Source organism: Danio rerio, chromosome 11 (assembly GCF_049306965.1).
Source record: "Danio rerio strain Tuebingen ecotype United States chromosome 11, GRCz12tu, whole genome shotgun sequence".
NCBI lineage: Eukaryota > Metazoa > Chordata > Actinopteri > Cypriniformes > Danionidae > Danio > Danio rerio.
This window is the reverse complement of record NC_133186.1, coordinates 32883203-32899332: the sequence shown is the minus strand read 5'-3', so window position 1 is coordinate 32899332 and position 16130 is coordinate 32883203. Positions and strand designations below refer to the sequence as shown.

The window sequence follows — 16130 nt, the reverse complement described above, 5'->3', positions numbered from 1 at the left end:
AAGCTGCTGCAGGACAGGGGTGATGTGATGAGAAGAAGAGGTTCAGGTGATGATACGGGCAGCTGAGTTCTGGACCAACTGAAGCTTATGGAGTGATTTTATGAGTGAGACCAAAGAGAAGGGAGTTGCAGTAATCTAAACGAGATGTGACAAGGCTATGGACAAGAACAGCAGTGGCATGAGGGGTAAGAGAAAGGTGGAAATGGTTAATGCTGAGTAGGTGGAAGTAAGCAGACCGGGTGATGTTATTGATGTGAGAATTAAATAATAGGGTGCTATCAAGGATGATACCCAGACTCTTAACCTGTTTAGAGGGATAAATTGAACAGTCATCAATAGAAAGAGAAAAGCTGTTAGTTTTGCGGAGTGTTGATTTGGTTTTAACAAGCAAAACCTCAGTTTTTGAACTATTTAATTTGAGGAAGTTAAGAGAGAGCCAAGATTTGATTTCTGCTAAGCAGACTGTAAAAGATAAAGGTAGAAAATAAGAAGATTAGTATTCATTTTCGTTTGAACTGTCCATTTGTTTTGATATAAACAAGTCTCTGTATTTTGTATGTGTATATTCGTATTATTTTTATTTTAACTGGGATGTGTACACATTTTTACTGTGGGGAAACAATCCCTGTTGGTCATATATTACATTTTCGTTTTCTCTAAAAACATATACTGGTTTGTATGTAATAATATATAGATACAAACATTGATTACAAAACACTTTCTAGACTGAAATAGAAATAACAGTGGTCCACATATCAAAGTGTGTATAGTAAAGCTTATCAAACATTTAATACATATAAAGAATCTTTGATACAAATTGTATTTATATATTTACATGTTTGGGGGAGTTTTTTGTAATAATTATTTTTCATGTTGTTTATACGGAATCAAAAACAGGGTTTGAGAAGTTGGTGTTGTCTAGTTCCTCTTCATTGAAGTCTTCAGGACGAAGATCTGTTTCAAACATCCGCTGTAAAAGACCATCCACAGTTCTGGATCCTGAAAAAATAAAGTAAAATAAAAAATTAGGGCATAAAACTAAATTTTGTGTAAAAATAAACAAAATAAACTAAATAAAAATAAATAATAAAATAACTTTTAAACAAAACAAATAAAAAACTATTAAAAGCAATAAAAGAAAATACAAACAATTTAAAAAATGTGGGCAATTTAAAAAACTATATAAATAATAAACTAATTGAAAATATATATTTTTAAAATTGTGTGTGTGTAAGGGGGTAAATACAATAAATTATAAAAATGCATTAAACAACTAAAATAAATACTAAAAAAATATTCAACTGAGAAATGAATAAAATTAAAAATTAAATACTTCTGGAAGCAATCTTGAACATAAGTGAGGGCTTCCGTTTGCCATCTTCTGAAGATCCCAGGTCACTGTCATTGGTTTCCATTGCATCTACAAGACCAGTGTCCACACCATCTCTGCCAAACACAAAACCACGTACACTTCCTTCATTACAACAGCAACAGGAAACTGCCTAGACATGCATGCAAAAAAAAAAACAATTACTTAACCAAATATCTTGATAGTAAATCTGAACAGGACTTACTGTTGAACATTAAGCTCCAGCTCCTCGATCTTCTTCTCCAGAGAAGTCTGCAGTTCACTTTTGTCAACTGTATATTCCACCAAGAAGGCCTCCAAAATAAATGCGACAAAGATACTGTGGGAAATAAATATAAACATTTGAAGTCAGAATTATTAACCCTCCTGTAGATTTTTTTCAACACATTTCTAAACATAATAGTTTTAATAACTAATTTCTAATAACTAATTTATGTTTATTTTTCAATGATGACAGCACATAATATTTGACAAGAATTTTTTTTAGGATACTAGTATTTAGCCTAAAGGACATTTTAAAGGCTTAACTAGGTTAATTAGGGTAATTACTGTAGGCAAGTCATTATATAACGATGGTTTGTTCTGTAGACAATGGAAAAAAACAACTAGTTGGTGGGTGGGAGGTAATAATATTGACCTTAGAAAAAAATAGTTCTAAGGTGGTTTTAAAAAATAAAAAAACTGCTTTTATTCTAGCCAAAATAAAATTAAAAACACTTTTTCCAGAAAAAAATATATTATAGGAAATACTGTGGAAAAAATTCCTTGCTCTGTTAAACATAATTTGGGAAATATTCGAAAGAAAAAGAAAAGAAAAAAATCAGAGGAGGGCTAATAATTTTAACTGTATATAAAAATACTCACATTATGCATTTTTTACATTATTCAAACAGACAGTCGCCATTCTTACTTGATTATTATAATAACGACCACAATGTGAAAGATGACGAAGAAAAGTCTGGCCGAAACGTGTGTGACTGCTGTGAAACCGCTGGTCAGGAGTAAAGCAGAGTTAAGAGAAATAATCCAATACATGATAATGAACTTTCAAAGGCCTCAACCTACAACCTAATACAGTGGAAGTCAGAATTATTAGCCCGCCAGTATATTTTTTTCCCCAATTTCTGTTTAACAGAAAGAAGACTTTTAGAACATATTTCTAAACATAATAGTTTTAATAACTCATTTCTAATAACTGATTTCTTTTATCTTTGCCATGAGGACAGCACATAATATTTTGCTATATATTTTTTTAAGATACTAGTATTTAGCTCAGTGACATTTAAAGGCTTAACTAAGTTATTTAGGTACATTAGGCAAGTTAGGTTAATTAGGCAAATCATAAATGGTTAAAAAAAAAAAACTTTACATGTTTTTGTAATAAATGAAACACTACTTTTATTCTAGCCTAAATAAAAAATAAGACTTTCTTCAAAAGAAAAAAGTATTATCAAAAATACTGTCATAAAAATTCCTGGCTGTTAAACATCATTTGGGAAATATTTGAAAAAGAAAAAATTCACAGGAGGATAATAATTTTGACTTTGACTGTACATTATTTTTTTAAGCACAAATACAGTTTGATCATAAAGGATATCATGCCACTGATTAACCACAGTGAGTTCCAGCAGGAGGATGAAAGAAGAGATCACGTCGTTGAAGTTGTTCTTGCAGTAGTTGAGTTTAGCAAAACTGGTAGATTTAAGCAGAGGGTTCCCACAGTACTCTCGATCGGGACTCGTAGAGTTCGGTTCAAAAAACTGGATTTTGCCTTTAAATAATTCCATCCCAACCATGGCAAAAATATAATAGACCACCTATAGGGGGCCAGCAGAAGATTTATAGTAAATAAACAGGAGCATTCATAATGATAATGTTTCTCATCATAAATTATTGGAGATTAATATGTAGAATGATGAATTTGATGATTCTGTCTCTGTCCTTGGATCATACAATTAGTAAAACATTGGAGCATTGATAAGGTGCAGTCATAAATCAAACACTGCATCCTCCACCCCCACAAAGTGTCCTTGAGGCAGGGTATGGTGCAGTATAAACAAATCACCAATGATATTTTGATGGAAGCTTGACATAGGTCAGCCATTCCTTGCTCTCCTGCCACAATTTTCCATGCCTCCCCAAAGGAATGTTTTACATTTGAATGCATTTAGTAAGATATTTAGTATTTAAAATTTAGTATTTTATGTATAGTAATGTTAAGTATTTTTAGCATTTAGTGCCTGTCTATGGAATGCAATACACATCTCCTTGTAAGGTAAAGGGGAAGTAACTGATGATAGAAATTCAATTTTTGGGAGAAATAATGCTTTATTTGCAAATATCTGATTAGCCAATCACATGCCTGCAACTAGATGAGGTCAAGAGGATCAGTTGAAGTTCAAACAGAAAAATCAAAAATGAGGGAATGAAAGGTGTTCAAGTTAGGAGTTTTTATGTTAAAGGTATCTATATAATTTATTTTCCCTAAAGACCCAATCAAATATGAAATGCATTAAAATATTATTAGAAAAGTTTAATTTACATTTTTGTTAATTATGTTTTCCTTACTAATTACAGCACTTTAAGCACATTTGCATGTTTTATTTAAATCAAGCTGTATTTTTTATTTATTAAATATTTGTAATATTTATAAATTAAATATTTTTTATTCAATTTCACTTATTTTAATCGAATAAAATATTCACATTGTTTTAAATATATTTTATTTTAATTATAAAATATGTGAATAATAAAAGAATTGTGATTTATTTCTTCGTTACTATGTTTACTAATCTAAATAGAATCTTTTTTTATTTTATTTTAATCCTACTTACAGGAAAAAAAAGTAAATGATTACAGATTTTACATGTTTTTTGTGAAATCCATAAATACTCACCAGTATGAGTTGACCAAATGTAAGAATAGTTGGTCCAATTTTAATAAGAGTATTAATGATGGCTCGGAATCTACAAAATTGAAAGTATTTTTAAAATAGAAGCATAAAAAGACATTTTATTGTCTGTTTTGTGTTTGGCTGTAAGTAACTGACCTCTTGATGGAATCCACAACACGTATGAGCCGAAGTACTCGCAAGATAAAAACAATGTCCAAAACCTGACGACTCGTGTAACCTCCAGCTGCAAATGAACATTTGCCCCATTACTTACAAGGATAAATACAAGAATTCTTACTATAAGCTTTGTTTATATTAAACTTAACAGCTCTGACAGAACTTTTAGAAAATACTAGGAGCCCAAATACCCTGTAAGAATAATAAAAAAAACTTCTAATGTAAGTGCTTTATTGTGTAATGTGCACATTTACAGTACACTTACAGTGTTTGAGTGCTGAATTAATGATGGTGCCAAAGAGAGCAGACACAACAATGATCGTATCAAACCTGTAACAGAAAGAGAGAACGATGGGATTAAAATTATATATGCTCACACAGATGAAGTTATACATAACTATATTGGTGAGCCATTTAAAATAGGAAAGGAATTTAAAAAAAGTGTTAAAGATGCAGAACGTATGATTGACACCTAGTGGTTAAACTAGGTATTCAAAATATTATCATTCATTTATTCATTCATTTTCTTTTCGGCTCAGTCCCTTTATTAATCTGGGGTCGCCACAGCGGAATGAACCGCCAACTTATCTAGCATATGTTTTACGCAGCAGATGCCCTTCCAACTGCAACCCATCTCTGGGAAACATCCATACACTCATACACACTCATTCACACACATTCACTACGGCCAATTTAGCCTACCCAATTCACCTATACCACATGTCTTTGGACTGTGGGGGAAACCGGAGCACCCAGAGGAAACTTACACAGAGAGAACATGCAAACTCCACACAGAAATGCCAACTGACCCAACCGAGGCTGGAACCAGCAACATTTTTGCTGTGAGGCAATCGTGCTATCCACTGCGCCACCCTACTAGGTATTCAAAATATTATTATTATTTTTTGTTTTATCTGACCCCTTCTCCTCAGACTTGACACTCATGCAGGTTGCCAGATTGAAGACAGCAAAAGCAGCGAACACACCTTATACTTTAAACTGCTCAGCTAATGTTTACAATTGTAATATTTGTATTGTTTGTTAACTAAAAAGCACCTCAAATGGATTTTTATAAAGGAGGCTGCTACTGTCCTCTGGAGGTCACATTTTCAGATTCACATTGAGGCAGCCTACATGATTGAAATAAAATAAGCTGTTTTCTGTTTTTTTGGGGTTTAAAACATAATTGGGTAAAACTGGTAGTGGGCAGGTTACAGAGATCAAAACAAAGACAGACATTCCAACATGGAATGCACATTTTCAAAGGAGAATAAAAAAAATGTAGCATTTTTTTTTTTTAGATAAACAAGTATGCTCTCTTAGCATGTTTCCTAAATAGCTGCAAACATAATGTGGTATTGTTATGTTTAGAAGTGTTAAAAACCTGCATACAGCACCTTTAATACATCATAACACAACTTCCTCACCAGTTCCAAAACTGATGTCGAGCAAAGAACGCCCGAGGCTCGGTGGCGTACAGTTTGAGAAGGATTTCCAACATATAAAGAGCCAGAAAACCCCACTCAGCATTCGATACCACGGGGTTCTCCTCATCCAGACCAATGAACACAGCATTCACCAGGATAATCAGATCATAGGCATATACAAACACTCTGAAACAGACAAACAATGCAAACTGATGATCAAAGGGAATGCATGCATGCAACATATGCATTATGTTCTTAAATGTAATAAGGAATACAAACAGACTTGTTGTCCAGAAATTGTGCACGTTTTGTATCAATGCAAATTGTACCTGTGATGCACCATCTGCCGGATGAATCTGCTGGGTAGGGAGTTGTACAGAGAGGGGAAACAAATCTGAATTGGATGTGCCTGTGACTTCACCGTGATCACCTGGATACTTAGAAGATCGGCCAGCTGGACAAATGCAAACTTTCCTTTTTGAACAAAACAAACAAGATATTATTAATGAAAAAACTGAGCAATGTGTAAAATGGCTGACAAATAGAAGCAGCTGAGTATCAGTCTGACCTATGTGTCCTTTATTCTGATCATCTAAGACACTCCAGAGCAATTCCCGGTGAGCAGTACTGATTTTCGGCTTGACGAGTTTAACCAGATGGTTCCAATTGGCCTGGGTCACCACGGGCTCTCCACCTTCACCCCGGTTCTCCTGAAGCAAAGAAAACGCCCGGCACATCTTGATTCTTTTAGCCTTCACAAGCTGCCGCACTTCCTCCTAGAAAACATGACAGAAACTAGGTTAGCTTTGCACTACAGATGATAGATAGACAGACAGACGGACGGACGGACGGATGGACGGATAGGATAGATAGATAAATGGATAGATGGATGGATGGATGGATGGATGGATGGATAGGATAGATAGATGGATGGATGGATGGATGGATGGATGGATGGATGGATAGTTGATGGATGGATGGATAGGATAGATAGATAAATGGATAGATGGATGGATGGATGGATGGATGGATGGATGGATAGTTAGTTGATGGATGGATAGGTAAAGAGATGGATGGATGAACAGAGATAGAAAGATGGATGGTTGGACAGAGGTAGGGATGGATAAATAGATAAATGGATGGATGGATGGATATGTAAAAAGGTGGATGTATGGATGGATGGATAAATGGATAGATAAATGGATAGATAGATAGATGGATGGATGGATAGATAGTTAGTTGATGGATGGATAGGTAAAGAGATGGATGGATGAACAGAGATAGAAAGATGGATGGTTGGACAGAGGTAGAGATGGATAAATAGATGAATGGATGGATGGATGGATATGTAAAAAGGTGGATGGATAGATAAATGGATGGATGGATGGATGGATGGATGGATGGATGGATAGATAGAGAGATTAGGAATAACAGAACAAGAATGAACCAAATGAGAAAAGTGAATGAAAGAATGACAGAGTGATAGAACAAACAACGGAATGCTAAAACAAACAAACAACAGAACACACACATTAAAGGGTGAACAAACGATTGATTAATAGATACAGTAGAAAATAAGAGTGATAGAATAAAAAACAGAACAAATGACAACAGGCAGGCAGAATGAAAGTGGAAAAAAAGACCAATAGATAACAAATATACAGAATTAAAAAAAAAATTCAGACAGACTGACAGACAGATAGAAAGAACAACAGAAAGATAGGAGGAATAAAAGAACAAATGATTACAGACAGAATGACAGTGAAAAAGAAATACAGAAAGACATACCAAAAAATATCAACCAAATAAAAAATATATATATACTGAAAGAATGACAGCATGATAAAACAAACAAATGAACAAAAACAGAACAAATTACACAATGAACAAATGACTGATCAACAGATACAGTAGATAACAATAGAATGATAGGAGAAAAGACAGAACAAATGACAACAGACAGGCACAAGAAAAAACAAATAAATAAATAAATAAAATGGAAAAATAGATTTTTTTACAGACAGACAGACACAGTGGATAGACAGATTGATAGATATACTGTTTATATAGATATATAGCAAGATTATATATAATGTAAGACATGAATACCTTTAGGTACTTTTTGTAGTTATTATAAACGACAGCCAGAAAGAAGGACATGAAGGTATAGGTGTTGATAACAATATACAAAATGAAGAAAATGGTGAAGTAAACACTGGAGTTGTATGCCGGCATCCTACAAGGACAGCAGTATCAGTCTCAAATAGTAAAAGATTTCACATAGAACAAAAAACATAAAAGGTAAAAACTAAAATAACTCGACTTACATAACATCAGGGCTATTAGCAGTGGTCACTAAAACATAGAGATCAAAAACAATATCCATATAATCTGTGAAATATGGAGAACCATTGATGGTAAGAAGACCCCTGGGAATAAGACAAATAAAAAAACAGGACAAGCTGTTTAGTGGGTTATTAAAAACATTGGAAAAACCAAGAGTATAAATGCATTATTTTTAGATTTACCTTTTTCCAAACAATTTAAGAGCCATGAGAGAGAAGACCAACACACTGAACATGAATAAGAAAAAAACATAAGAGATCTGAGGCAGTGCATTGCGGATACTCCTGAACGCCCTCCGCAACTACAGAGAACGAGAGAGAGAGAGAGAGAACAGGTGTAAGACTTTTGTGCCTTATGGACATTTACATACTACTATTCAAATGTAGAATATATACATTTTTAAATGTTAAACACTTTATAAACTAAATAATAAACCTGAATAAATAATAAAGGTATTTACACCCCCCAAAAAAGGTTATTTCTATATTTTTCTGTAGCATGTCAGTTTGATATATCAATTTACATTTCCAAACATTATTATTGAATGTAATTATACAGTGAGATTATTGTCTGCATAAAGAGTCTGACACCAGCCAGTGCTTTACAGAGATCTGATCATCATCCATTCTGTCTGGAATGACATGAAGAAACAAACGGAGACAAATTAAATCTAGAAGAGCTTTGGCAACATCTTAAGATGCTTCAAAAAACCTACAAGGACAAGTGTTTATATATATATATATATATATATATATATATATATATATATATATATATATATATATATATATATATATATATATATATATATATATATATATATATATATATATATATATATATATCTATATATATATRTGTGTGTGTGTGTGTGTGTGTGTGTGTGTGTGTGTGTGTGTGTGTGTGTGTGTGTGTGTGTGTGTGTGTGTCTGTGTTTATATATATACAAAAAGTGCACAGAGATTCCATGTCTTAAAAACATTTTTCACTGGACAAATTAAATGAATTAGTTTATATGTCTTTAACGTTAATGGTTAAAAAGTATTTACTAGGTAAGTTCCAAACTTTTTTCCACTCAACTTATTTGCTCAAATAAGAAATTCCATAAAGACTGGCATTTAGGCAACAATGTGGTTCTGCATAACTTTTTAATGTAACAGTTATTAATTTTATTGTCTGTAATTTTCACACCATTGATTCTTAACTGATTAGTATTTAAAAGATTTGATTCAGAGGATAAATTACAAGACAAGAGCTGAACAAGTCCATTAGGAATTGCATCAAATACTATTGCAAATTCTTTAGCAGTTATGAGGATCTTGTAATAACTGAGAAATTCACAATAATAAAAAGTTGTCCATTACTTTTGAATAACTGTCTCACCAATACAATATCATTACTGTTACATATTACTGATTAATGTGGAGAAAAATTATGCTTATAAATAAGCATCCATAGTAAGCATACCGGTTTATGAAGAGAGGAAAGTTTTATCGGCACCTTGTTAATATCAGAGATCTTAAAGAAAATCCAAACCCCCACCTGGTCAAAACTATGGGCAAGTGTACCAAGTGTTTTATATGCAAAGTGTGGTCATTCATACCAAATGTTGATTTGATCTATTTAATAACTGAATTGATAAATAAAATGTATTTATGCATTGTTTTCGAAAGCATCCTCATTTCATAGTGCCTAAAACATTGAACAGTACTGTAGCTTAGCAGGTAGGTTTTTTTTTAATAGATTAAAATAGCAAATAGCAAATATGAGAGTGCACTTAAGAATGTTTCTAGCCAAATATTTACTAGACAATATCTTAAATTTAAAAGATGAATGACTAAGCAAATTAACAAAGTCAATTAGTAAAAAGTTGCACGAGGTAAATAAATGAAAGAAATGCATATGCTTAAAGCCTTTTGTCTGTGGTTTGCTTACTTGTCGTCCTTCTGTAACATTGACTAAAAGAAGTGGTCTTAAGACTCTTGACCATCGAATACCATAGTGCCCTGTCGCTTTCAGAGCTCCATATATAACCATATCTATAAAAGAGAGCTGTGAGACAGAAAAAAAAATAAATACAGTGACACAGAAACTCCACAGCTTGTTGGACTGCACACATAAACCTTCTGCCTGACTTTACTAAATATCTACTCATAGTCAGTAAATGCTACATTTCCTGGTGATCCTGCAGAACTGCTGAGAATAACAAAAATCATGGGCTAAAGTTCATTTCACAACACTGTTACGAGAACATTCTCAGCATCGTCTCATGTTTGTACAGACAAAATATTTAGGCTAAACTCTTTGGTTCTACGTACAGTATACTATGTAAATTTCATATTATTATATAGACAAGAAATATGTACATGTAGATAACTTGGAAATTGATTCATTTTACATTATGATTAAAATATATCATTTAGATTAAAGGCTTACCGTTACAATGATTATGATGCAGATGTTTTTGGGATCCTTCCAGAATTTATCTTTTGGTATGACTTTTGCATAGTGTATTATCCGCACAGTGAATGCAGAGAGGCATATGGTCTCAATTGTAGAAGTCGCCTAGAGAACACAAAAATACAAGAAAGTTACATCAATTCAGAATTTAAATAAGATTTTGAAATCAAGTTACTTGGTCGAGCTGGTAGCTGAACATTGTGAACATTTGTTCTAACATTAATAGTGTTAATATTGAGATGGCTCAATGATAAGTTGTATTCTGGTGGCATCAAATTAATTCTATAAATATAGATCTTATATACAAAGCAAACATGTTTAAGGTGCAGAATGTAAGTTTGACACCAAGTGGTAAAACTAGGTATTGCATTCTTGGATCAAAAACACAAGCACGGGTTGCCAGATTGAGGACCCCAGAGTCTGACAATCGAGCCTATAGGCTGATTTAAACAGTGCTCTATATAAAAGCCACGGCACGCGAAGGAACATCAGAAAACTGACAATTATCACCTTAGGTACACCCCTTATGCTTCATTCTGTGTTAAATGCTAACAATACGAGTTTAAATGTCATTTTAAATGACATTTATTGCCATACTACTGAAAGCAGCAGCAGATAGTTCACCTCAGATCTTAATAAAATAAAATTGAAATTTAGTACTGTCAATCAAAACTTACATTTATCAGTGTTTTAGCATGTACATTTAATATTGTTAAAGAAGGTTAATATGTATTAATTAGATTATAAACCTTACAATTTGCTGAAGTGAGTGCATTTTCTGTGCGTCTGAATGGCTGTATTTTAATTTCTGTCGTGTTTTGTCTAGTGCAAACAGCCAAATTGCTCATCACTGGAAATCTCATCATGTAGAGTGTTGTTAGGACACGGGGTTACAATGTAACCTGCTAACCTAATGTTTACGAAGGTAATATTTATATTATTTGCTAATTAATAAAGTCATGTAAACTTTGAAGCTACGTCTCATTTCAGAGTCTGCTACTGTCCACCGGAGGTCACATTTCGGTCACGAGAGCATGCCTTGACAGCCTATCTGGATGAAATACACAGTTTTCCATTAAGGCAACCCCGGGTGCTGAAATATAATTGGATAAACGGGCATTGGGCGGGTTAAATGACTAAAACAAAGACAGTGTTCTGGCACTGAAGCCCTTTTTTAAAGCAGAATATCTGACTTCAGCACTGTTTTTCAGATAAACAACAATGTTCACTTGGCATGTTTCCTAAATATCTGCAAACATATTATGGTTTTATGCTTTAGAAAACTTACACCCAGCACCTTTAAATGCAAATAAAGTGTCTTTCTGCAAGTAGTGTCTTTTTGAACTTAAAAGTTTCAGTACAATGAATGAATTTCATTTTATTTTCTAATGTTTGTTACTGCTGTCATTTTACTCTCATTAACATTATTAAAACTCATGATGAAGATTAACTACAATGCTGCAATATTAATACTTTCTCCTTTTTGGCAAAATGTCATAAATATAATAGATGAATATGTAAAAATGTAACATTTTTCCTGACCTGGAGTCTCATTTATTAATCTGGTGTACACACACAATGGAAATGGAAAAATGCATCCGCCACTTCCGATGCAAAGGTTGTGATTTATATATAAAAAGAAATTGACAGGAGAATGTGAACAGTTGTAAGTCAACTCTAAGTAAGCATATTTAACTTAATTATTGACACTTCTAATCATATCAGCCATAATCATCATTAACAAATCAATTTCAATTATTCTGGCATTTGTTCACTTTTAGGAAGGTTTCAACAAACAATCACAATAAACATTATATTTTAAAAGGTTTTAATTTCCATACAAAAAAATCATCTTGTTGGCAAAACCCTGTGGTTTGAAGGATATTGGCCAAGTATGAAGACAAAAGTCTCCTATGTCATCCAGTGATCACTGTTCTGAATACATCTGACAAAAATTTCTGACATATAAACTGAAATTAATGAGACTTTAGTTGGAAGTGATGGTAAAAGTGAAGATGTGTCTGGTTCTCAAATCTGATTGACTGATAGGTGTGCTATATTTTTTATATCATCAGCACTCTTACAGCCTCTTCACCCTGTATTACTCCGCCCACATGACAAGCAGAGAAATAAGCTTACTACACTTTGACAAATATGGCTGCTGTTAGACAACATAATATACATTTGAGGCTTTTTTAGGTGAGGATGTAGTTGTTTAGATTGCAACTATACAGTTTATTTATAAAGATAGTGCTATTTAAAATGTTTATAATTTTTGAGATTAAGCATGTTGGCCCCCATCAGCAGAGCACAGAAATTGACTGTTGACGTTTTGCCAAATGATGGAGAGAGGGACCGCATAATAAGTACTTAGGGGAAAAAACTACAGCTGAACAAATCATTAAAAAAAAAAGGTAAGTGACATTCTAAGTTGATCTCTCTCTCTCTTTTGTATTTTTGTAGTGCTGTGTGTACACCATAGTAATCTGGTAGTGAATGCCTTACTTTTGGCTTTTTCTGGGTTAATTTTCATCACTTTCAACTAAAATCTCAATAAGTTTCCTTTTTTTATGACCCTCATAAAAACTATAAAAATCTCATGTCCTAATTTAGTGGAAAGTGTTTCAATGAAAAAGCAGATTTTTAAAGAACAGGAATGTTCAGGAAATATCCCATTGTGTCATATCAGGGGGTGGGAAGGAACTGCAGGATGTCATAAAAGCTGTAAACCTTCGTTTATGTTGCTCTTTAAATTATGCATTTGTAGAGTGTGCTAAAAATTCAGTCAGGTCCTTTACATGTTCAGATAGGTACACAAATATGAAAAAAGACTATCATTTTGATTTGAGAGTGTAGAGGTTCATGTATAATATATGTTTTGTTGTTTTGCTGAGCATGCAAGAAATATTCTATCACAAAAATTGGATTAATATTTAAACCCATTGGCTGAATTTATACACATTCCATACTTACCCATATAGGAAGTGGCACAACTGCAGGATCCTCAAAAAGAGCCAAAGCCAGGTTTATGATAATAAACACATATACCAGTGTCTGCATGAACCAATGGTTGTAGAGCAGGTATAGCCTGTGGAATATTTTACAGACTTTATAATATGCAATCCAGTACTAGTCATAGTCATAGTTATATAAATGATTGCTGGAATGTCTCTTACTTCACAGCCTGTGGGGAAGTGTCAAAGAAGATGTTCCTGTTGTACTTGGCATCAGACACATAGACTGTGGCTAGGTCGAATTTCTAAATCATATATTGAAGCATTATGAATAATATTTTCTGATTCATTCTTTAAAGACAAATCATTGAAAAACAAAGTACAAAAGTTTTGACAAATGCATTTATAAAAGCAACAATATTCCATGTAGTATCTTTATCGATATGAAAATTTATCATAAAATCAGCATAAATAACTAATAAATTGGACAATCAACAAAGTATTGGGAAAATTGAGTATTACACAACCATAAAACATAAATCTATTTTATAGTCCATAATTTATTTTACAATTTAAGGACTTTAAACACAATAAAATTAATCACAATAAATATTTTATTACTCATTTTTAAATGGAAAGTATAATTAACTACACAAGTATTGACAATATGGTTTTATAAAAGTATTTTCCATGCATTCACTCAATTAATATGACTATGGTGTCATTAAATCTGCATAACAATTAATAAATTGCATAATTAGACAGTGAAGACTGTGGCTTACCATAAAACATGTCAACTTGCCAATTTATTAACACATATCAATGTTATCCTTTCATAATCATAAATTAAAATGAGAAATATCTGACTGATATACTTATTCGAAAGTGCATAAAGGAAACAGCAGACAATCATATTAAGGCATTTTATTCATGAATCCGTAACATAAAAGGCAAATAACTTCTAAAATTATTGTAGCTAACTTTTCCAGTTCTTCTTTTACTTGACAAACAAGAAACCAGATGTTTCTCCTTTACACACGAACAAACCCAGATTTAAAAGGATCATCCATGATGCTACGTTCAAGACACTTTTTAATCCAAATGAAAACACCAAACATCCCAAATCTAAGATCAGAGAAGCATCTAATTAACCTAAACTCTTTTAAGATACATCTGTTTGAATGTTTACATATCTGCAACACATTGATGAGCACAAGTTTTTTTTTCCTTGAGCATTTTATCCACGCAACATACCTCTGTCATCTGATCTGTAACATTACTGGGGACATGATTTCCTCCGTTAGTAAAACCTTCATCTTTTGTTAAAGTGTGGCTAGTTTTCTCAGTCTTCCCCTCAGACATTTTCCTCTATCCCCCTGCTTGTCCTTACGCAGCAGTTAGATCCAGTTCGCAGGAAATCCCGTCTTGAAAAAGTTCATCTTGCAAACCAAGCGATTTTATTAATCATAGTACGGCGAAGGCCTCGCTGTTACAAATTTATGATCCACGCCTTCATGTCGGCAAAACTGCATAGCTACGTCAGCAAGGCTAAATGAATATTCAGTAGGACAAACAATCTGACCAATCAACTTTGTCTTTGTCTTATAAATATTAACAAGCACAACCTTATATGGGAAAAACGCCCTTCTTCGATTGGACGAAGGCTCTGTCTAATAAATATTCATAAGATGAGCCCTCGCTATAGTAGACTTTGATTTTTGAAAACGTAACATATTCCACACTCAAGGTTGACAACTGTTAACTTTAAACCGTAAAAAACTCTACTGAGGCGAGTGATGTACAACTAACGAGTATGTTAAAGTATGTATCTTATAATTTCTTTAAAGAGAGTTTGCAGGGCTGTGTATTTTGACCGGCTCATGTGACTGAATCCAGCGGAAATAGCGGAGAAGAGCCACAGGCTTACGTTTTTATAGGGACGTCTGTAAGAAAACACACCAGCGGCTCACTATGTACAGGCCCGTAGCCAGCCTGGTGAAAGGGGTGGTTCTTTTTTTTTCTCAAAAAGTGGACCTTTTTGCAGTTATACACCTCAATTTCTAGTTAACTATGATATTTAAATACTGCATTCTAGTTTTTTTTTTTTTTTGCTGGATTAGCTAGTCCGATGTCCTCATAACCACATTTTTTGATGTACTAAAATATTTCCTAAAAAATGCAATTAAAAACAATTAAAACAAGATTTAAAAAAAAAAAATACAAATTTATTACATCACAATCATTAGGAAAAATAGCAATGTTTAAGTTTTTAAGTAAAAAACTGCAGCCTACGATCATTTATTAGACAAAAAAACAAACAAACTGGCCAGCACATACACCTGTCCTTAGTCACAATTTGGCCATTTCAATAAAAATAATAATTAAAACATAATAATAATAATAATCATAATGAATTCTTCAGAATTGTTTTAGTCTCTTTGGTAAAAAAAAGCACATTTGAAAATTCTTGAATATCAACAATAGCCAAAATATATTCCAATTAA

The 16130-nt window shown here is 33.0% G+C and overlaps 1 protein-coding gene across 1 annotated transcript; it reads right to left on the bottom strand.

Moving 5' to 3' along the window:
- Positions 1-770: 770 nt before the first annotated feature.
- tpcn3 (two pore segment channel 3) lies at positions 771-15091 on the bottom strand. The gene is made up of 19 exons (NM_001177445.2): positions 14881-15091; positions 13849-13931; positions 13646-13760; positions 10649-10777; positions 10148-10264; positions 8395-8513; positions 8194-8295; positions 7976-8102; positions 6435-6642; positions 6196-6340; positions 5867-6052; positions 4705-4769; positions 4419-4506; positions 4266-4335; positions 2967-3186; positions 2280-2370; positions 1575-1688; positions 1334-1446; positions 771-999 (listed from the first exon to the last, which is right to left on the bottom strand). The coding sequence occupies exons 1-19, from the start codon at positions 14986-14988 to the stop codon at positions 878-880; spliced, it is 2322 nt and encodes a 773-aa protein (NP_001170916.1). The 5' UTR covers positions 14989-15091; the 3' UTR covers positions 771-877.
- Between the last annotated feature and the right edge of the window lie 1039 nt (positions 15092-16130).